The sequence below is a fragment of the Mastacembelus armatus genome, chromosome 16, assembly GCF_900324485.2.
Source record: "Mastacembelus armatus chromosome 16, fMasArm1.2, whole genome shotgun sequence".
NCBI classification, from domain to species: Eukaryota; Metazoa; Chordata; class Actinopteri; order Synbranchiformes; family Mastacembelidae; genus Mastacembelus; species Mastacembelus armatus.
This window is the reverse complement of record NC_046648.1, coordinates 17,287,308-17,308,620: the sequence shown is the minus strand read 5'-3', so window position 1 is coordinate 17,308,620 and position 21,313 is coordinate 17,287,308. Positions and strand designations below refer to the sequence as shown.

General features: G+C 39.2%; 3 protein-coding genes and 1 long non-coding RNA gene across 5 annotated transcripts; 2 read left to right on the top strand and 2 right to left on the bottom strand.

The window, feature by feature from the left end:
- Positions 1-615: 615 nt before the first annotated feature.
- On the bottom strand, positions 616-8,029 carry LOC113136593 (tumor necrosis factor receptor superfamily member 5). 2 transcript variants are annotated; one of them, XM_026317538.2, is made up of 9 exons: positions 7,335-8,028; positions 7,051-7,176; positions 6,218-6,364; positions 6,038-6,131; positions 5,577-5,653; positions 4,055-4,165; positions 2,661-2,696; positions 1,286-1,432; positions 616-1,192 (listed from the first exon to the last, which is right to left on the bottom strand). In XM_026317538.2, the coding sequence occupies exons 1-9, from the start codon at positions 7,396-7,398 to the stop codon at positions 1,032-1,034; spliced, it is 963 nt and encodes a 320-aa protein (XP_026173323.1). In that variant the 5' UTR covers positions 7,399-8,028; the 3' UTR covers positions 616-1,031. The 2 variants fall into 2 exon arrangements, with proteins under 2 accessions (XP_026173323.1, XP_026173324.1); XM_026317539.2 differs by lacking the exon at positions 2,661-2,696 and having other exon boundaries at positions 7,335-8,029.
- A 55-nt stretch (positions 8,030-8,084) lies between these two features.
- c1s.2 (complement component 1, s subcomponent .2) lies at positions 8,085-14,336 on the top strand. Its single transcript, XM_026317469.1, has 11 exons — positions 8,085-8,233; positions 8,547-8,745; positions 8,848-9,028; positions 9,413-9,538; positions 9,774-9,967; positions 12,215-12,365; positions 12,460-12,575; positions 12,681-12,756; positions 13,067-13,192; positions 13,321-13,395; positions 13,496-14,336. Exons 1-11 carry the CDS (start codon positions 8,220-8,222, stop codon positions 14,266-14,268), a joined length of 2,031 nt encoding a protein of 676 aa, XP_026173254.1. The 5' UTR covers positions 8,085-8,219; the 3' UTR covers positions 14,269-14,336.
- A 1,436-nt stretch (positions 14,337-15,772) lies between these two features.
- c1r (complement component 1, r subcomponent) lies at positions 15,773-20,906 on the top strand. Its single transcript, XM_026317592.1, has 13 exons — positions 15,773-15,905; positions 16,267-16,480; positions 17,034-17,217; positions 17,304-17,444; positions 17,561-17,766; positions 17,876-18,023; positions 18,165-18,283; positions 18,392-18,470; positions 18,611-18,745; positions 19,415-19,489; positions 19,609-19,814; positions 19,905-20,119; positions 20,340-20,906. Exons 1-13 carry the CDS (start codon positions 15,805-15,807, stop codon positions 20,704-20,706), a joined length of 2,190 nt encoding a protein of 729 aa, XP_026173377.1. The 5' UTR covers positions 15,773-15,804; the 3' UTR covers positions 20,707-20,906.
- LOC113136630 (uncharacterized) lies at positions 19,071-21,152 on the bottom strand. The gene is made up of 3 exons (XR_003296274.1): positions 21,016-21,152; positions 20,488-20,621; positions 19,071-19,424 (listed from the first exon to the last, which is right to left on the bottom strand). It is a non-coding gene; the product is annotated as an uncharacterized LOC113136630 (long non-coding RNA).
- Between the last annotated feature and the right edge of the window lie 161 nt (positions 21,153-21,313).

The following is a 21,313-nucleotide window of genomic DNA, read 5'->3' as shown; positions in this document are numbered from 1 at the left end:
GTCCATCACAGGGCCACATACAGTATAGACACACAGAGATAAACAACCACACATACTCACACTCACACCTATGGGCAGGTGAATCACCGATCAACCTGACATACATGTTTTTGGACTGTGGGAGGAAACCGGAGTACCCGGAGTAAACCCACACACCTGGGGCAACAATGCTAACCACTCGGCCATCGTGCTGCCAGAAGTCGAGATAATATAAAATAAATTAGAAATCATTTAAAGCATAATTACAAAGTTTACATTAAAGGATAATTCTGGATTTATTTTTAAATTCTTAGTGTCAACAAATCCCATGAAAACTCTAAAGTCAATGTGTTAGTCTATCTCAATATCATGTTTGTGGCACTTAGCCCATTTCTTCGATCTTTAAAAACATGTCACAGCTAAACAGTTCTGAAAACTGATCTGAAAACTGCACAAATCCTATGGATTAAATAAAAGATACACCAATAAATACAGCATTAGTTAGGGACTATTTTCCACTGTGGATTAATACACATTTTCAGTACAGCAGCAAGGCAGCATAATTGGAGCTTGTGCTGAACTACAGTGGCTCACTAATGAGTTTTAAAGGTTTTTTTTTTTTTTTTTCCAACGGAGCAGAGGAATAAAACCTGTCAGGCTTTTGCTACATACACAATAACTGTTAAAATTCATTTGTTGCTGATATACATGTTTTCATTGAATTTGCTGACAGTAAGAAAAACACAGCAAATCACAGTTAATCCTTAAAAGAGACAGATATAACCCATAACAATTAAGACGTCTGTACATATATTAAATAATTTCTCAGTAACTTTATCAGGATTTTTAGCTCTTAAGTTTCATTTCAAATGCTACACAGAAATGTATCACCCAAGCAAAAGTTCATTAAAAGTCCTGCAGGGGGCGACAAACTATCATCCATTTTTTTTGTGTGTGTAAATAATTACATTTATAGACTGAAACAGATGCTGCAGCATCTTCAAAGAGGCTCAGTTCTCCATCAGTATATTGTTAGCAGAGCATTTGGTTCATTAGGTCCCACACCACTCGTCCTCCTGCGGCTCAGAGTGGGTCCTCAGGAAGTTGCTGTGTCCCACGCTTCCATTGTTGTGACTGGAATCAGCAAATGAAACCGAGGCCTTCAGTGGTGTTATAGGATAGCTACTGTTTATGCTGAAGCCGAGGCTATCATCTGGGTAAAAGAGAGGGGGGGGGGAAGTCAGTCTGATCATTGTTTAAAAGCTGTTGCGTATTTGTAATTTGGAGCTTTCTGAGAATTTATCACCTTGGTTAAAAAATAACTTGCAGTCCTCCACGGTGCAGCTCCCTTGGCAGTGACCGTTCAACTCTGTGGAAGGTAACGGAAACTCAAGCGAACTGTCCGGTGCTGCAGGAACCGGCTGTATTAGAATTACAGGGTCCGGGGAACCAGCTGTCACATAGAAAAAAAGTGGGTCAAAAATGAAATGATTCAGTGTCCTCCTTACAGCGATGCCTCTTATAATCATGATAAATATTTATCAAAATATTTATTAAATGTATCATGTATGCTGCCGATCAAATCATACTGACTTGTCTGTAGGTGACAGTTCGTCAAAAAATGAAAGAAAGCTGTGTAGCACCAGTATTCACTCAGATATGCTGCTGTTAATAATTTTGCATACACCCATTATTTCTGGGAAAAATGATTAGCACGTATTGTACCTGCAAAATTTTTTTGTAAAAAAAAAGCAGTTTCCTTTATACAGATGTATAGGTCGTAGTCACATCTGGTTAAAATACAGTCCAATGGTGTCATGTTGTCAGGGCGGAAAACCTGATCAAACTCTTAAGAATGTGCTCATCCACCCCTGTAATGTGATCTGCTTCAAAACTACAAAATGACTCAAAGTGAAACAGAGAGCAATGACTGTAGAAATATGCAAAACGACCAAATGAAACAGAACAATTAAAATAAGCGGGAAGTGACTACAAAGAGCTGTCTAAGGAGTAAAAGCTGAAGTAAAACAGACACAAAACAACAACATAAATACACAAACTGCCTGCAAGTCATGTGGTTGCTCGATCTATCGGTCTTGATCTGAGAAGTGTAGGAGAGACGGGGGTCTTTTACATATCTGTGCCCAGGGGGCCCACTGCTTTCTAATCCGCCCATGTATACGTGCCGAGAGCCTACGCTACTTTTTCCTTTACATTGTGGAGCTTTTGTGGGTACCACACAGTGGCTAGACTTACACACTGCATTCTGACATGACTACACCATAGCAAAACAAACTCTACAGTGCAATAATACATTTAATACATTCACCATAGTGAGCACTGAGTAATTCTGAACAGCCATAAATCCAGCTGTAAAGTCTGGTGGGACCGCATAGCTCATCACTCCGCAGAGCTCTCTTTGGGTGGAAGGCAGGGGTACAGCAGTGTAGCAAATCCAATTAGCTTTTGTGTTTTGGCATATATTGATGCCTATCTGGATTTGCAGCATGATTATGTAAATTTTCAGTTTTTCACTTTTGTCCCTATAGGGGGTTTTGTGCAAATGGTTTAATACAAAAAATGATTGGGTGAATACTTAAGTATAATTCCCAGAACATAAAAATTATGTGGTGGGAGTAATATTGTGTCTGATATGTTTTTCTATGAAAGGTTTAAATTACCTTGGTGGAATTTGTTGAAATTCATTTTGTTCTTCACTGAAAAAAAAAAAAGTAAAAAATATTTAATTAAAAAGCTGAACTGCTTGTCTCCTATTTCACGTGTATAATTATATCTTACACTCACAGACCACAGACCTCAAACAGTTTTCAGTTTAATAGATTTGACCATAGAAACAACACTTCAAGCTGCAAATTCCACGTTCTGTGTAATGCTTTTGTATCACTGCTGTCTAAAAAAAAAACCTCACGCAACAAAACCGAAATTATCAGTGTGGCTAGCATGTGAAAGTAAACAAGCCTTTTAGTTATTTAGGTAGAAATCCTTTTTTTAGAAATGTACACACACAGATATCTAAAAAAAAAAAAAAAAAAAAAACTACTCTGGTGCAATCTTTCACAACTAGCGTGTTTCATTTAAAACATCTCACTATCAAACTGGGAGAACAACACGTAAAGCCTGCCATTGTTTTGATTAATTGTGTTCCATCCACCTATTATGTACTGGACATATGGGTGAGAGGCAGGGTACACCCTGGACAGATTGTCACAGGGTGTCACACACATTCACACCTATAGGAAATTTAGAGTCACCAGTTAACCCCAACCCTAACCTGTTTGGAAGCCAGAGTACCCACAGACATGGGGAAGAAGAAAGTCCCCAGAGTTGATTGGGATTCAAACCCAGAACCTTTGTTGCAGTGAGGCCACAATGCTAACCACCCCACTACTGTGCTGCCCTACTTAATCACATTTCATCTGTAAATGCCAGTGTTGGCACATAGTTTAATTGGAAGTAGAGCAAATGCCAATGAAATAACAACAAAACGTCAGAAAGAGCATTTGTATGACTGAGTCACATGTGTAGGTCCTGTTCTCAGTATGAGTTGGCTGGCAGTGGAGTGTGCGTCACACTGTACCAAATAACTGTGTCAACCTGAGTATGTACAGGATGTGGTTTCTCCATTCAGTTTGTCATATTTGTTGAGCTTGTCACAATGAGAACAGGCAGTTAATCTGTCAGCGTTATAAATTCTGCAGAAATTACACATTTTCAATTATCACAATGAGGCGATACTGAGGCAAATCTGATGAAAATTCAGGTATGTTTCTTTAAAACCTTACTCAGAGATTTCATTTCCCCTGAATTCACTGTAAAGGAAACAGTGGGAGTGCATGTATGATCGAAATAAGCAGTGACCTTAAACTGTACGACTTCAAAGCGCATTGTCTCTCACAGTTGTGGCTAGGAGCACGTCTAGTTACAGCCGCTGAGCAGACATGCTTGTGCACTGCTTAGGTCCCTCTTAAGAAAGACCCTTTTTAAAAATAGGAGAACAAATGTTTGTGAAAAACAGAGCTGAAACACACCTACACCTGTGACGTGTTGTACATACCTGCTCTGTATGATGCACGTTTTGCCTTCCTGCAGATGACAACAGCAAACAGAACAAGCAGCGTCAACACCAGTCCTGACCACAGGCTTGCTGGCAATATCCAGGAACAAACTGAAGAACACAAAGGAGGGGGAGGGGGGTTATAGGAGTCCATATGTATGTTACATACACAAGTTATTTTACTTACGCACACAAGGGTTTTGATCAGTTCACTGTAACTTCTGGGAAATATGGTTTAGGAATGTGTGATTACTGAAACCTATTGTCAGTAAAAATTTCATCTGTCTATATTTCAGTCCACTACTGGCAAATCATATCAAAGTATAAAATTTTTGGTGACACTAACTAAACACTATATTTTATTTTATAATATACTATAATGTATTTGTAATATCAGCTTATTTTGTTACTTACATCTTTAAATGTTTATTAATATATTTGACAACAGTTCTAACACATTTCATAAAGTTAATAATTAAGTTCAGCTGTGTGATTACAAGCGTGAATAAATCATACAGCGCATTATAAATAATTTCTAAACTATGTTTTGTTTTAATGTGAGTTTAAAATGATAATTATAGTTGTATGACAGTTATAAATATGTAAAATGATCATGTCTCCTTATAATTACATTACAGTGTGTTTTAAATTATTGTTTGAAGATACGCGCTGCACTCACGCTAACTAGGACAGATTAAATTAAAGTGTGGCCACGGTCTCTGCCGGTTGGAACAGATTTTCCTTTTTGTGTTACAGACGTTTTTACTTCTAGAGAAAAACATGTCAGGTAATTTTCTCACGTTACTGATCTGTAGTGTTGCATGTTTGATTTGTATATCATTCTTACTGATGTGGTTCGCTGCTTTCACTGTTTGACTCAAACTGTATGTTCTCAGAAACTGTTTGAACTTGAGTATAAAGTTTAACAGGAAAATTACATAGTGTTGCAGGTGATGAACCCTAAAAAGATTTTCTAAATGATTTTTTAATTAGTGAGGACAAAATGTAATGTGTGATCTTTTTTGCAGCTGAGGCAGTGAGCATAAACTAAACGCTCAGTTAAGTTGAGGGAAGCTGCAGATTCAGGTGATTATTCTCTGTAAGATGTTATTATAAAGAACATCAAGCGGCTTTAATCTTTATTACCTAAAGTAGAAATGACCCTTTACCACCAGTCAGAAAAAGACTAACTACAACATCCATCCATCCATCCATCCATCCATCCATCCATCCATCCATCATCTATACCCGCTTATTCCTAACCAGGGTCATGGAGATCTGCTGGAGTCTATCCCAGCTCTCTTTAGGTGAAAAGCATAACATCCTTTCTATTAATTTCTTCCATTGCAATAATTTCCCATCTCTATCATTTCCATTTTCTCTGGCCATATGACAGGAACTGAAGGTCAACAGCTGAGGATAAGACAACTTCTGAAAGAACAGCTGAGTCTGTATCTTTAAAATCAGATTTTAAATCAGAATTTTGTGAAATTACGACCTATGGTTAAAACTAGAAACTTACAATGTTTGACGTCATCACAGACGGCATCAGTTGTTTGAGTTCCTGGAATTTTCAGCACTCTCCCAAAGTCCTCACAACTGGAAAAGACAGACAAATATCCTCATAAGTATAGTGTAACTGCAACTAAAATAGGAAACAGAGGTCATGTTTGTCCCACTACAATGTACTAAAAAGGGATGTATGACAAAAAACCTCACACAAGCTGCAGAAAATATTACTCCAACCGGTAAAATGTTCATTCTTACTGTACAGTATGGATGAACTATGGCTACAGTATAGTAGGCGTTGTGGTATATTGTGGGCTTGCAGACAGAGTGTCAACTGAAATAAATAATTTCTGATGTTTGCCAATGAGTGGTTAATAAATGATTCACTCACATTTTACCACATTAAAAAGACTGGCATCCTCTTTCAGCTTTAATTATAAAAATAACCCCATACTTGTTGAGATGCTTCCTTACTTGGTATGCGGTTTACAGGGTGAGATGAAATCTGTTACATTGCTGTACGTCCCATTTGCACATGGAGCACACATTGTATCACTGGTGCGAGTGGCTGCAAGAAAGAGTGAGATGTGGCGTTATTGCTGTACCTTGGTAAGATGGTGATCATTTATTTTGCAAGATATTCTAAAGGCCTACCTGGAATCTTGACTCCTTCACCCAGACTGCAGATGGTCACTGGTTTGCAGTGGTCACACTGATCATTGGTACAGTAGAAACCAGACTCACACTCGCACACTGTGTTCTGCGTAGCTGTACAGTCTTTCACTTTCTTCTGTTTGTTATCTGAAAGATTAAGAGAGAATAAATATATTGAAGGAGGATGCAATGCTTGTTGCTCCCCCAGAGGTCTGTCCCACATGACCCAGAGTCTGTGTAAACATTTGACCCATCTGAAGTGAGAATCTAAAGAAATGGCTGGTTTGTGGGTCATAGAAGCAAGAGGCCAGACCAAAAGATACTTTTAGGTCATTCTGGTCTCTATTCAGTCATTATGTGCCTATTTTGGGTAATTTTGCATCTCCTTCTACTACATCTCTGCAGCGATTTAACTTTTTGTAGTTGTTTTGCATTTCATTGTAGTTTTTTTCGTATGCTCACTCCTACTACGAACACGTTCTGTTACTGTTTGGCCTATTTGAAGTGTACATCATGCGTTAATTAATATAGAGTTGAATTAAAAGTGTGGCATAATTGTTTTTAAAAAAATAAGTTGTTAAAAAATCCTCTAATTCCACATTGGCAGCATCATATTTTCGTGTGAAGGCTTTTAATTTAAGCTACTTGAAATACTGAAATCAAAGACCATTGCCATGCCATCAGATGGCAATGTCACAGATATTTTGTGCATCATTTATTAAGCGTTTCTCCAAAACTCAGGTTGAGATATTTGATATTGATCAAAAAAATGTGTGTGTGTGTGTGTGCATGTATGTACAGTACGGTACTGTATGTGTGTGGGCGTGACTTACGGGAACTGCAGTCTGCGCAGACATGGCAGCTATTCAAGTGATTCGGTGTGGCTGTGTATAGCCCAGGTCCGCACTTAGCACACTCAGTCATCTTTTTGCCATCACACTCAGTCTGCATATGCATTCCTGGGAATAGGTGAGAAAGCGGAGATATACAGAAGAATTAGATATACCAGTAATGCAAATGCGTATATGTATAGATGAAGAAAACAGAACAGCTGGATATTTACAGTTTGCCATCTAAAAAGAGAAGTTAGTAACTTAATTTTGTGATATTGACTGACCTGCAGGACAGCGATCACAGCAGTTCCCGTTTTTAAGGGTGTACTTATCACTTGGACAAGTCATCTTAACCCATCCAATTTCAGTCCTCCACCCGTACGTAAAATATCCAAGTCTGAAACTGTAACGAAAGTCTTTCTTTGAACGCTTCCTCTACACTTCCTCCTTATGTTTGAAAGTACAGCTGGTTGGTTTGTCGTAGATCAGACCATCACTAACAGTGAGATCTCTTTTGCCTGTCTCGTTTTCTGATGTTCACACACTCACTGCCTGTGTTCTTCTGAATCCACTTCGTCTGATCTGTCTGTGCCTGTGTATGTTTCCCCTCCTTACTCTACCTTGCCTACTTTTTTATGTCTTTTCTAATCCTACACAATGGAAAACCCCAATGACCCTCATCTGCAGTTTCCCCCTCAGCGTCTCTAACTCTCTGTCTCTTTTAGTCTCTCCTCATTTCCTTCCTGCCTTGGCCCCACTGCAAAGTAAGCACTATGTTTCCATAGCTACAGGACAGTTTTGATTCGGTGTGACTGTACAAGGTAAAGCAGCACAATTAGACATTTCCTCTCCCAACTACACCCTTTCCTTTTACTCCATCTCCAGAGGAATGTTGCTGAGATAAAACTAAAGGGCGAGTTTGTTGCTATATTCAACCTGAAAAGTTTTTGTTCTCTGTCTGTCTTCCTGTTGTGCCACTTACCCTCACTTGCCCCTTTGTTACAAAAAAACAAGCTACATATAGATTTATAAATGCTTACTCGTGCAAAATTTGTGTGAGACAGGAAGGGGTTAGCAGGCTGGACTGAGAGATTGAAAATAATTTAATAAGAAAAAGGGGAAGGAGAGAGATTGACAGCTTATTTGAGAAGAGATTTGCTCAGATCATCATGTTAGGATTAAGGTAGGTTTTGCATTTTAGTACTACAGAACAGATAGTTACTACTAATTACTAATTACTACTACAGATAAACTTACTTCTTAAGAATTCAAACTAATTGTAAACCATGGTACCATGGTTTACAATTAGTTTGAATTCTTAAGAAGTAAGTTTATCTGGTTTTTACATTTGGGATATAGTGTTTTTATGTTTTGTGCACAAGCAAATCTGGCTGGCTTTATTTCTAACATTTAATTTAATTTATCTTTTCATTATAAACTTTATGTTTTCTAACTTTTTTTTTTGTCAAACTCTTTGCACCTTGAATTTCCCTTAGTCTTCTTCTTCTCCTGCTCTTCCACTCGGCAAACTCAACGCTGCTGGGTTGGGTAAACTCTCCAGGTTATCCCAGTGGATACTTGCCCCATGCCAGCCTGAACTGGAGCAGGTGTGCCCCCAAAGGTCACACCCTCTCCATCAGGTTTATCCACATGGACATGGAAGACAGTCAAGATTGTGAAAACGATGCAGTAAAGGTTGGGTGTCAAGATGAACCCAGAATTTTCGGTACTAGTTTTATGATTCGTTCGACAACATAACGTTTCTGAATTTTTCTCTCATCTTCTTTTTTTTTTAAGGTTTTCTCAAATGGAAAGCTTATTTCTGTTCTTTGTGGCGAAAAGGACTTTGAGGAGCTTCACTCCGCTGTAAACCCCTTTCTCGTCTCTTCCCCTGGCGGCTGTCTCTCTCTTGCCTTTCACTCCGACTACTCGAACATCAAGAGGCACACAGGCTTCACAGGCTTTTACACTGTGCAAGGTGAGACACAAAAGATAAATTCTGAGCTACATGAAGCCCATCCAAAGTTAACTGTGTATTTGTGTCCATTTTATTTTTAGAATTTTATACAAAATTATTTATTTTACACACTTTTAGACAATTCCCAATGAGTTTATTGCTCCTAAAGCTGACTTGGAAACAGTTTAATGTGTTTTTGCATCATAAATGTATGTAAACATGTATTAATAATAATAATATAATATTAGTCATATTAAGCGTCTAGGGCTGCTGGCACACACACATTGTGACGCAGCTGAAAGTAAATCTACTGTCAGTAGGTTTGCATGAGCATATATACTGAGTATTTAAAAAACTGTCTTGTGCACCGTGCTAATCTACATATTACTATTTCTGCCCCCTCAGACTTTGATGAATGCGAGCATGACCCTGACAACAAATGTACCCAGTTCTGTCACAACGTCATCGGCGGTTACCACTGCTCCTGTCGTCATGGATACCAATTGGCCACAGACAAACACACTTGCACAGGTACAAATAATCTCATTATGAGCCAAGTCAGACAAAGGAACACAAGGAAGAAGGAGCAAAACTGAAAACATGAAGTGAAAATAGGAAAATAGAGGAAGCAGGAGCACGCAAGATGGGGAGAAAAACGAGGGCAAAGAGGAGAGTCAGATGACAAGACAGCAGTCTGTGTAATGCTTATGATTATATTCATTTAAATGAAGTTGGTAATGACAATGAAATCTGATGTTCAACACAGTGAGTTGCTCAGAAGATCTGTCAGGACTGCGCAAAGGTGCCATATCCAGCCCATTCTGGCCTGGTCCATATGCAGAGAATGCCAACTGTCAGTACACCCTGTCTGTGGCACCTCACCTGCAGCTGGAGCTGCACTTCTCTGAGCATTTTGATGTGGAGGATGGCACTGGTGGTCAATGCATAGATGCACTGAGGGTAGGTGTAAAATCAGAAAGGGTAAAAAGCACATAGGAGCCTGTTTTCTTTAAAATCTCTTAACTTTACAGAACATCAAGAGGAAGTTGAGACAAAAATGTTGAAACCATGGTGTTTCATTTTGACTATATTACGGCTTCCCAGTGTTACGCATTTTGGAAAAATGTCATACTTTGCTAATAAAAAGTGATCACTGATGTGATGATGGACAAGGCACATCAATCATCTGTATAAAGATTTATAGAAAACCGATCTTTACAAAAATCTATTTCAAATTTAAAAAATACAAACTATTTCTTTGCATATGTGTTGGTCAGCAGGCATTAGAGTCACATTTGGCAGCATTTACAGCCTCGAGGCTGTGTGGATAAATGTCCCTATCAGCTTTGCACATCTGGATACTACAATTTTTCTGGCCCTAGACTCTGACTTCCCAGGACATTAACACAGTAGCCACACCTTAGTAACTTTGGCTTTGTGCTTATTAGCTTAATTACTTAATAACTCAGTTATATCAATCTATTAAACCTGTTAACACAAACCAGTTAACCAGACTTCAAGCCTGTCTAACTGACATAAAGGCTTGGATGACCAGTAACTTTTTACTTTTAAACTCGGAGAAAACAGAAGTCATTATATTTGGGCCTAAAAATCTCAGAAATAACTTTTCTAAAATTATAGCTACTCTAGATGGCATAGCCCTGGCCTCCAGCACTACTGTAAAAAACCTTGGAGTTATTTTTGACCAGGACATGTCCTTTAACTCACACATAAAACAAATTTCTAGAACTGCATTCTTTCACCTGCGCAACATTTCCAAAATTAGGAACATCCTGTCTCAAAATGATGCAGAAAAACTAGTCCATGCGTTTGTTTCCTCAAGGCTAGATTACTGTAACTCATTACTATCTGGATGTCCTAATATCTTAATAAAAAGCCTCCAATTAATCCAGAATGCCGCAGCCAGAGTCCTGACAGGAACTAGCAAGAGAGATCATATTTCTCCTATATTGGCTTCTCTTCATTGGCTCCCTGTAAAATATAGAATAGAATTTAAAATCCTTCTTCTCACATACAAATCCCTTCATAATCAAGCTCCTTCATACCTTAAAGACCTCATAGTACCATATTATCCCAATAGACCACTTCGCTCTCAGAGTGCAGGCCTACTTGTGGTTCCCAGAGTTCTCAAAAGCAGAATGGGAGGCAGAGCCTTTAGCTATCAAGCTCCTCTCCTGTGGAACCAGCTCTCAGCCTGGGTTCAGGAGGCAGACACTCTCTGTACTTTTAAGGCTAGACTTAAAACCTTCCTCTTTGACAAAGCATATAGTTAGGGCTGGCTTCAGGCAACCCTGAACCATCCCTTAGTTAGTTATGCTGCTATAGGCCTAGACTGCCCGAGGACCATTGGTGCACTGAGCTCCCCTACCCTACCCGCCCCCCCCTCCCCCTTCTCTCCGACCTCATGTATATTCCACCATTGAATGTTACTAACCTTGTGCTCTCTCTCTCCCCTAGTTTGTGCTCTCTCCCTCCCTCTCTCTCTCTCTCTCTCTCTCTCTGTACCTTCTGCAGGTGTCCCTGGTCCTGGAGCTGTTTATCGCTGATGTGCAGTTACTGGCCCCACCAACTTGCAGTGTCTATTTGTTGTTTATTGTTGCTGTTCTTTTCTCTCTGCTCTATCCACTCACCCCAACCGGTCGAGGCAGATGGCCTCCCAAACTGAGCCCGGTTCTGCTGGAGGTTTTTTTCTTCCGTTAAAGGGAGTTTTTTCCTCTCCACTGTCGCCAAGTGCTTGCTCATAAGGGAATTGTTGGGTTTTTAGTTTTAGTTTTTGTAAAGTGCCTTGAGATGATTTGTATTGTGATTTGGCGCTATACAAATAAATTGAATTGAATTAATGAAAAAACAAATCTGCTACAAATTTCCAGACTTCATTAGATTTTCCTCCAGGATGTCCCTGTATTTTTGCTTGGTTACTGTCTTACCAGCTGATTTCCATTTAACTAATGCTTTCCCACCAGTGACACCCCTGTGATAATTTAGATGGCTTCTAAAGTTATTGTTTATATGTTTAACGCATATTTTGGATTTTACGTGTGCGGTGAATAGTTTGATGACATACATATCTGCATGATTCACCAGTAAAAACAGAACAGTGAAGATTTCAGGAATCGTACATTGATGGATGAAATTGTTGTTTCAATTTCATCCATTGAAATTGAAATGTTGTTGTTTCATCTACAGATTGAGACTCACTCTGGGACTCTGGGACCATTCTGTGGCCACACGCCACCCCCGTCTCCCTTCCTCACTCATTCACACCATGTCAAAATCCATTTCACTTCTGATGGTTTTGGCACCAACAAAGGTTTCAATTTCCACTTCAAGACCAGAGGTACTGCTGCCTCCTCATCTGTGCACTAGTGGGAAAAAAATATTTGTCATCATATCTGTTGGAAACAAATGATCTTTTTACATGTCAATTGCAGAGAAGGTCTGCCCAGCAAAAATATCCTCACACTCCACTGTGACGCCTCAGAAACCAGAATATCATAGAGGTCAAACAGTGACTGTAACCTGCGATCTTGGCTATGTGGTGTATACTGTGAGTCTATATAGAACCTGAAAATTTAACATATATATATATGTGTGTGTGTGTGTGTGTGTTTAAGCCATGATGAAGTTAATTAAGTTCTCCTTTGCAAAGCAGCAAGGCATGCAGAGCACAGAGTATAAGACAACATGCCAGAGTACAGGCATATGGACCCCCACTAACCGCTGTGAACGTGAGTCTGACTCTAAACCAATTTCTTTTTTTAAATTTAATAATAATAATAATAATAATACTAATGCATTTTATTTATAATGCACTTTACATTTGAAAGACAAATCTCAAAGTGCTATAATAAAAGAAGTAAAAACAGACAACATTAGGAATACACATACAATCATGCATACAGACACTTATACAGTTGCACATAAAATCATGTCAAAACAGCCGACAGTCCATATTTCTTAAATGACTGACTCTCTTGGATTTCTTGTTTTTTTTCACACTGTCTTTCACAATGTTTTCTCATATATTCTCATATACAGCTGTGGACTGTGGTTTTCCTGAACTTCCTGAAGATAGCATACTTCAGGTGGTGGGCTCACACACTCATTACAACGACCAGATCCAGTTTAAGTGTAGTTCAAACTACTATACACTGGAAGGAGATGGTGACTATAAGCTTTTACAGATTCATTTTCTGATTCTTTCCATAAACACATTTTTAAGAAAGCATGATTCTTCTGTTTCTTTTTTTTAATTCTGCTGTTTCACCAATAAGTTTCCTTAAATCTTTCAGACACATATACTTGCAGTGCCAGTGGTGATTGGGTATCAAGCGGTGGCATGAAAGAAATGCCAAAATGCACGCCAGGTACGACTTAAATTATATCTGGTACTTTTCAATATTAGTCATTATTTATTTGCAGATCTTTTGTCATTTGAACTTCTTCATGCCTTCTGATTCATTTCAGTGTGTGGGAGGCCTGACACTGGGTCAAGTGCAGGCAGAATTTGGGGAGGTGAAAATGCAACACTGGGAGAAATACCTTGGAATCTTTTGATAGAAGAGCCGAGCAGAGGAGGAGCATCACTGATCAATGACCAATGGGCTGTAACAGCAGCTCATGTTGTGGAAAATGTAGAGGGCAGCTCTTTGCGCCTCTATGGTGGACTAGTAGATACGTCAAATAATAACGTAGTTGTCATGAACAGTGAGAGGATCATAATTCATCCTGGTTACACGACAGGTACTAATGAACGTATCAATTATGACAATGATATCGCCCTTATCCGATTAGCTTCCAGAGTCAATTTTGGCCCAAACCTTCTTCCAATCTGTCTGCCAGAGGTAAGTAGCAGCTTGGCAGAAAACGAACAAGGCACAGTTTCAGGCTGGGGATTTACAGAATTGAGGCGTAAATCCACTGTGTTAAAATACGCTCAGATTGGGGTCTACTCCCTTACAGAGTGTGAGAATACTCCTCACAGGACACCTAACAAACGTATGATTTTCACTAATAACATGTTCTGTGCTGGAGCTTTTGGGAAGGACAGCTGTCTCCAAGACAGTGGAGGCCCATTTTTTGTACCTATGTTATCTGCAGGCAATGAGCCTTATTATCTCAGTGGCATTGTGTCCTGGGGATCCCCCTGTCGCCAGAAGAAGTACAAGGGTTATTATACCAAGGTGGCTAATTATGTAGACTGGATTAAGGAGACAATAAATGAAGTAGAAACATCTTAAAAAGAGGGAAGATGACAGGGTAGATACTTTGCTACTACCCACAATATTGTAATCCATTTCAGTACTGGTTCACATCTCAAAAATTTCACTATACACTATAATCTTGTAGTAACAATCAGTGTAACAATGCTAATAAATACAGTCAATAATATACGTCACTACTACATTAAAGGAAATGTTTGCAAATTAACTACAGAGAATGTGTGTTTTTATCAGCTGTCAATCAGAAACAGCTTTGATACGTGCATTTTTGGGGCCTCCATACACTCTAATATATAATTCTTGAATATATTTACTTGCTGGTTCTGTGGTACATTTGTAACAGAGTTGTGCACACAAAGATGAAATGTGGAGACAATTCGAGAGAAGCTGAGTGAATGTGCAGGACTCTGGCCGCAAAGAGGAGGTAAATGAGCGAAATTAAAAGAAGAAGATGCAAGCACAGAAAAGATTTCGGTTTGTTCAAGCTAAGTTACGATTTGTGTGACAATAATGCCTCTTGAAAATATAAATTGTGTGAGTGCAAAAAGCATTTTCTGTGCCTGGAATGGCCCATTTAGCACCAAAGAAAGAAGCAGAAATACATTGTCATATTGGATCATTGAATACACACTCACTGTGAGAAATGTTACCTGAACTATATAGTTAAATGCGCCCACTTATGGTTGACATGATATTTTTTAAAGAGTCAATTTGCATGTTCTTCTAATTCCCCACAACCAATTTTAATAGTATAATAGTATTAACAATGATAATAACAATGGGTTCCAACATCTTTGGTGCTTGGAACCATAAAAAAATAAATAAATAAAATAGAGACACTCCTTGTAAGTCCACTATGTGACTGGAAATCATCATGTTAATTTACTTAAGTATCAAAGTAATTCAATAACACCTGACCGTACATCCATTTTTGGATTTATTGTATCTATCAGTGAACATGGAAAACAGGAACAACAGACAGATAGTCCGACACACTTTTCATCCTTCCAATTTGCCAAAATGTGATATAGGCTTTAAAACACTGTGGCTTGCAGGTAACACACTAGTTCCAGTGTCAACATGGACTGATTCCTGTTTGCATCCCCCAAATAATGGGAACTCGAATCATGTAAAGAAAAGCAACAGATCAGCATAGTTATAATGCAAAGAGAGGGAATCAGCTGCTTTACCTGTTTTGATATCCAAATGTAATTTCCCACTTGTGTTTTGAGAACGGTGAATAGTGCAAATAGCCCCCTCTAGTGGTACAGTGAGGGACGTGAGTGAATAACCCAGTGTTTGAAATGAGGGTTTTCAATCTGTGTGCTTTAAAAACAATATTGAGATAGTTTTTAAAAAAATATTTTAAGTAGCTCTGACTAAAATAAGAATAATAAAACACACTTTTATCCTAATTTTCTGTCTTAACATCAACCCTGTTTCTGTATAATTTAGTCAAGCATTTATTTGGTTTTGCCAAAACAAATAAGGCATATTCCTGGCATTAACGCAATGGGTTGCTAAACACTGGAACCAACAAACTTTCTGACATTAATGTTTCACTTGAATGTCAGACATTTGCGCCTACAACAGCAGATCGGTTCGCTGATAGATAGAATTAATCCAGAGATGAAGTGGACCTTCGGTATCATCTGGTAAGTTACACTGAAATCTTTAACCCATTTGGTTGTTGTTATTAAATCGTGTTTCCTATTAATTTCTCGCCTAATTTCAAGAAATTAATAAGAAACACATCATATCTGGAGCTGCTTCTATTATTGTGTGTTATCTTCTATACAACTAATATTGCAGTTGAGCTGTTTTTTCTACATTGACTGATCCAGCTCTCAGTTTGCCATATATAAAGTCTCAACAATATTATGTAGCTTCCACAGTTGTACTGATTGTGTCACACAGTGTTTATTCTTTTCTGTTTGCATCAACTTTGGACCAGCAGCGCAGATGACCACAGACTGACAAACAGATCAATCTCTCTCTGTTCATGCAACTTTCCAGGTTTCTGTATCTGTCAGTATGTGAGTCCATGTGGCTTCCTGACTCTGTGCCTGCTATGTATGGGGAGGTCCAGTCCCCTGAGTATCCCCAGCCTTACCCTCCCAACCTGCAGGAGCAGTGGGACCTCAGTGTACCTGAGGGCTACCAGATACGGCTGACCTTCACACACATGGACATTGAAGCTTCTCCAGGCTGCTACTACGATGCCCTTACAGTCAGTCATATTGCAACACACACATAAAAGACAGACCAATGCTTTAGTGTAGAGGTTCAAACTGAAGTATGACTGAAAAGCCAGTTTTGACAACCAGACTTAAATATCACCACTGACAACTTGAACTTTGCACTTTAGCAACTACTTACATACCATTTATTAGGAACCTTCCAGTAAAGGGCTTGTGAACCCTGTGTTACCAAGGGCTCCTATGGGTTAATATGCAAACCCATGTCCAGTAGACCACAAATACCTCTATTTCTGACACAAGATATCACCACAAAGTGAATCTTATGAGCTGTCATAGACATGGTATGCGTTATGGACCATTGACGTTTTAATATTATTCTCACAACAAGGCAGCTCCATGTTGTTTTTCCAGGGCTTTTTAGGAGAGTTGGTCTTCTTTGGCCACCGTTGTCTTCTTGGCCAAAGTTGCTCCTGACAACACTACATGGTGTTTAATATTCTTGACAAATAAGTAATTACAACTCAGACACACTTTCAAAGCAAAACGTCCTCGATCTAATTAAACCTTTATCGATCATATCAGGTTCTCTACAATGGAAAGGTCCTGGGAAGGTTTTGTGGCCATGAGAATTCTGCTGATGGGCATCACCCAGGCAACCATCCCATCCTGTCTCCTGGCAACAAACTCACCCTCATATTTCAGACAGACAACAACAACCCAGAGCGGCACCAGAATGTGGGCTTCTCTGCTCAATACCAAGCAATAGGTAGCACTTCTTCTTCTGCACACTTTTCTGTCAGTTCCATTCTTCTGATCCATCTAACGTTAACATGATGACTTTCTCACCATCAGACATAGATGAGTGTTCTGCACCTGAACCTGTAGATGGCTCAGGTCCACTCTGTGCTCAGATCTGCCTCAACATCCTTGGATCATACATCTGCTCCTGTCACCATGGCTATGAACTACGCTCAGACCAGCGCACCTGTGTGTGTGAGTATAGCAGAGATGCTTGCAAGTCATTTTTGGCAAGTTCAAATCAATCTTAGAGGTGAACATTTTACATGATTGTATTTACAATATTGTTTCTTCCTTTTCTGTGCACCCAGTATCCTGTGGTGGTGGAATTTTTGATGAGCCAGAGGGACATCTGTTCAGTCCAGGATACCCTAATTCCCCACCTCATTCTGTGTCCTGCCAGTATATTATTTCTGTAGAATCTGGCTTCATCATCACTCTCAACTTCTCCGACAACTTTCACATCGAGAGTGTAAACACAGAGCAAGGCACAAAGTGTCCCTATCACTGGTTGCAGGTAATGATAAGCAGCTTCTATGCAATACTTTAACAAAAATAAGGGGCCATGCATGTTTTGGCCTATGTTATACAAAAACTGAACTGTATGATACCTCTCTATCATAAAGGTGACCATTCCAGACAGAGAGCCCATAAAGCTGTGTGGTGCAAAGAGTCCAGGTCTAATAGTAACAAATTCCAATACTGTTACACTGGATTACCACACTGATGAAGAGGGCCTGAGCAACGGATGGAGCCTGGACTACAGCACACACAGTGAGGGGGGAGAGGGATGAGAGCACTGTTATGAGTGCCACTGTCACTGAGTTAAATACATTTTTCACCATGTGAAACTAACACTTGGGTAATTTCATGTACGTAGTTGATGTTACGTTCACTGGTCTGTGGTGTTTTCAGGAGTAAACTGTCCACCTCCTGGTAATGTGGTCAAAGGCAGGGTCACTCCTAATCCGACCCAGTTTTTCTACAGAGACTACATCTTTGTGCGCTGTGACCAAGGATACAAGCTGATGATGGTTTGATGAAGCTTGTCTTAATTGTTATTACAATAGGCAATAAAGAAAATGATTTGTCTGAACTGATGTAATATGTGATATAAGACTGACTCCCCTCTTACCATTCAGAATGGCCAGGAGATCGAGAGCTTCTCTGCCATGTGCCAAAGCAACGGGCAGTGGCACCTTCCTCTGCCAGAATGTCACAGTGTGTTTTACCTTTATAACTTATTCTAAAATAAATGTAAACTGTGTTGTGATTCAAGAGCAACTAATTAAGCCATTTTATAATTCCTCACATCTCAATGGTGAAATTTTAACATGTCCTTGTTTTTTTTTCTTCTGCAGTAATTGACTGTGGAGAACCTCAACCTTTGCTGAATGGAGGGGTGACCTTCTTGTCTGGCTTTCAGAATCAGTATCGTTCTGTTATTCAGTATCACTGTAATGAGCCCTTCTACTATTTCTTTGGGAGTCTAAATGGTGAGATATTCACATATGGTGTTATGTGATGTACAGTTATAGTTTTTTTTTTTTCCTAATGATACTTACAGCAACTGATTTACATTATTAAATTCTTCACACCTGCTTGAGGTGTATTTAAATTCCATTCATTTTTGCTTATGTGACATTAGAATTGTGTAGGAATTTGTAGTTTGTGGTAGTTCTCTCCTGCGTTACTACTTATTCATAATATAATTTCACATTATGTCATGAAACACTTGACAGTTAATGTGATGAACACACAATTTAAACACAATTTAAACAGTTTTTTTTAGTTTATAGATTTTGTATAATACATAAATACATGGAATTCAAAGACTGCCTGTAAATACGAAATATATTTACATGCATATCTTACAAAGCAAAATGCCAAATGGTTAGCTGTGGTATGACGCATGCAAAAGTACTCACTGTTGCTGAAAAAGTAACTTAAAACCAAATTGAGGATGCAGGAGCAGACATGTGTTCTGTAATCACGTACTACAGTGATGTCATGGTGTACTGAAACAACATGGAGTACACTTCTACATCACTGCAGAAAGGTGGGGTGGTCAGCATTCAAGATTTTCTTTTACTTTTAAGTTGTTCTTAAACTCAAATTAACACCAAGCCATATTATTCATTTGTTCCCTCTGCTCTGCTCTTCAGTGAACTTCACCTGTGAATCAGACAGAAAGTGGAGATCAAACAATGACGTTGTTGTCAGTCCACTATGCATACCAGGTATTGCATTTCATTACAAAAATAAACCCTTGCAATAGGCTACCTAATGTAGGTCCAAGTGTAACTGGAGCAGAAAGTTTGTGCTGAAAGTATTTATTATATGTATATGTCTCATTTAGTTTGTGGCCAGCCAACAAACCACATAACTGGCATCCAGAGGATCACTGGTGGCAGTGAGGCTCCAGAGAATACCATCCCCTGGCAAGTGCTACTGACTATATCTGCAGGCAGGGGAGGAGGCATGGTGATTGCAAATCGCTGGATAATGACTGCAGCTCATGTCGTAGTGCACAACAACTTACCAGTATCAAGTGAAACAGTACACGTAAGTGGATTGCTCTTGGTGTTTTCTGCATATCTATTGCCTCCATGCTTTTTTCTGGTCATTTATTTCCTCTGTGTTGTTGATTTACAGATTTACATGGGACTTAATGATGTTAAAACCTTGGACCATCCCACTGCATATGCTGCCTCAATCCACATTCACCCTAATTACACCAATACCAACAATTTAGACTTCAACAATGACATTGCCTTGATCAAACTAAAAGACCCCATCACATTTAACGCATCCATTATGCCAATATGTTTGCCAGAAGAGAGAGATACATACCTCACTGGCTTGATTGGGTAAGGAAACAACTGCTGGGTTTTATTTCAAAATATTACACAATTAATTTAATGTATATGATGTAACTAATCTTCTCTGCTAAATGATTTTGCATTGCATTAAAGCTTCTTTTTGAAGCTTTTTTTCATTTGATGTGCCAACATGTGAATCTTGTCTAGTTTCTAGACAGGACACACTGAATTATTTTCACCATCACTATGTCTTCTGTATCTTTTTCAGACTGGTATCAGGCTACGGGCTCACAAAAAATAACAGCCGATTGTTTTCAACAAATAAGCTGAACTATGTGCTCCTTCCTGTGGTGGAGGATAACATATGCGCTAAGTCAATCACTTCGGTGAAGGATGCAGGAAAGGATGTACCCAACCTGACAAATAACATGTTCTGTGCTGGAAGACCGGAAGGTGGCAAGGATTCCTGCCAAGGTGACAGTGGAGGCCCCTACGCCCTGAGTGACCACGGACGGTTCTGGGCTGCAGGGATTGTCAGCTGGGGGGTTGGCTGTGGAGAGAAGGGAAGATATGGTGTCTATACAAGAGTCGCCAACTATGTGGGCTGGATCAAAAAGACCATGCAGGAGAACTAAAATATTAGTAGTCCATTACATGATAGGAAGCATGTTGATGAAATCTACAACAAAAAGAAAAAACAGAACAAGTTTTGCTCTAAAGATCTAAGATCTTGCCTCAAGAAAAAGCTATGAACTCAGATAATCTTCCAATCGATGGTGAAATGACTAATTTCACATTTCTAGTAATCATGATGAGAACCATTTCAAAACTTCCTCAAATTATAGAATGAATGTCACTGAGTAAAGTAAATGCATTGTATTCAAATCTGCCAAAAGCATTTTTCTTTAAGTCTGAATAAAGTGATGCAAAGTAGACCTGCATACGTCTTTTAATGCATGTGAGCATCCAACTCCTCAGGGATCCAAATAAACTCCATATTTTCATGCCAAGATGAATATTTAAAAAAAGGAACAAGTCACTAAATCTAGCGAGAGAAAGTAAAGTTGATAATCGTGCAAAGTCGTTTCTATAGTGACCGATGACCCGCTGCTTGGTGTTCTGTGATTGGACGATCCCATATGCTCAGTTTCACTTTTTCATTGCGCATGCTCAGGCGTTATGCTGAAAACTGTCCGCGATCACAGTCCGCAGGAGCGCGCACAGCCTGTAACACGTGACCCC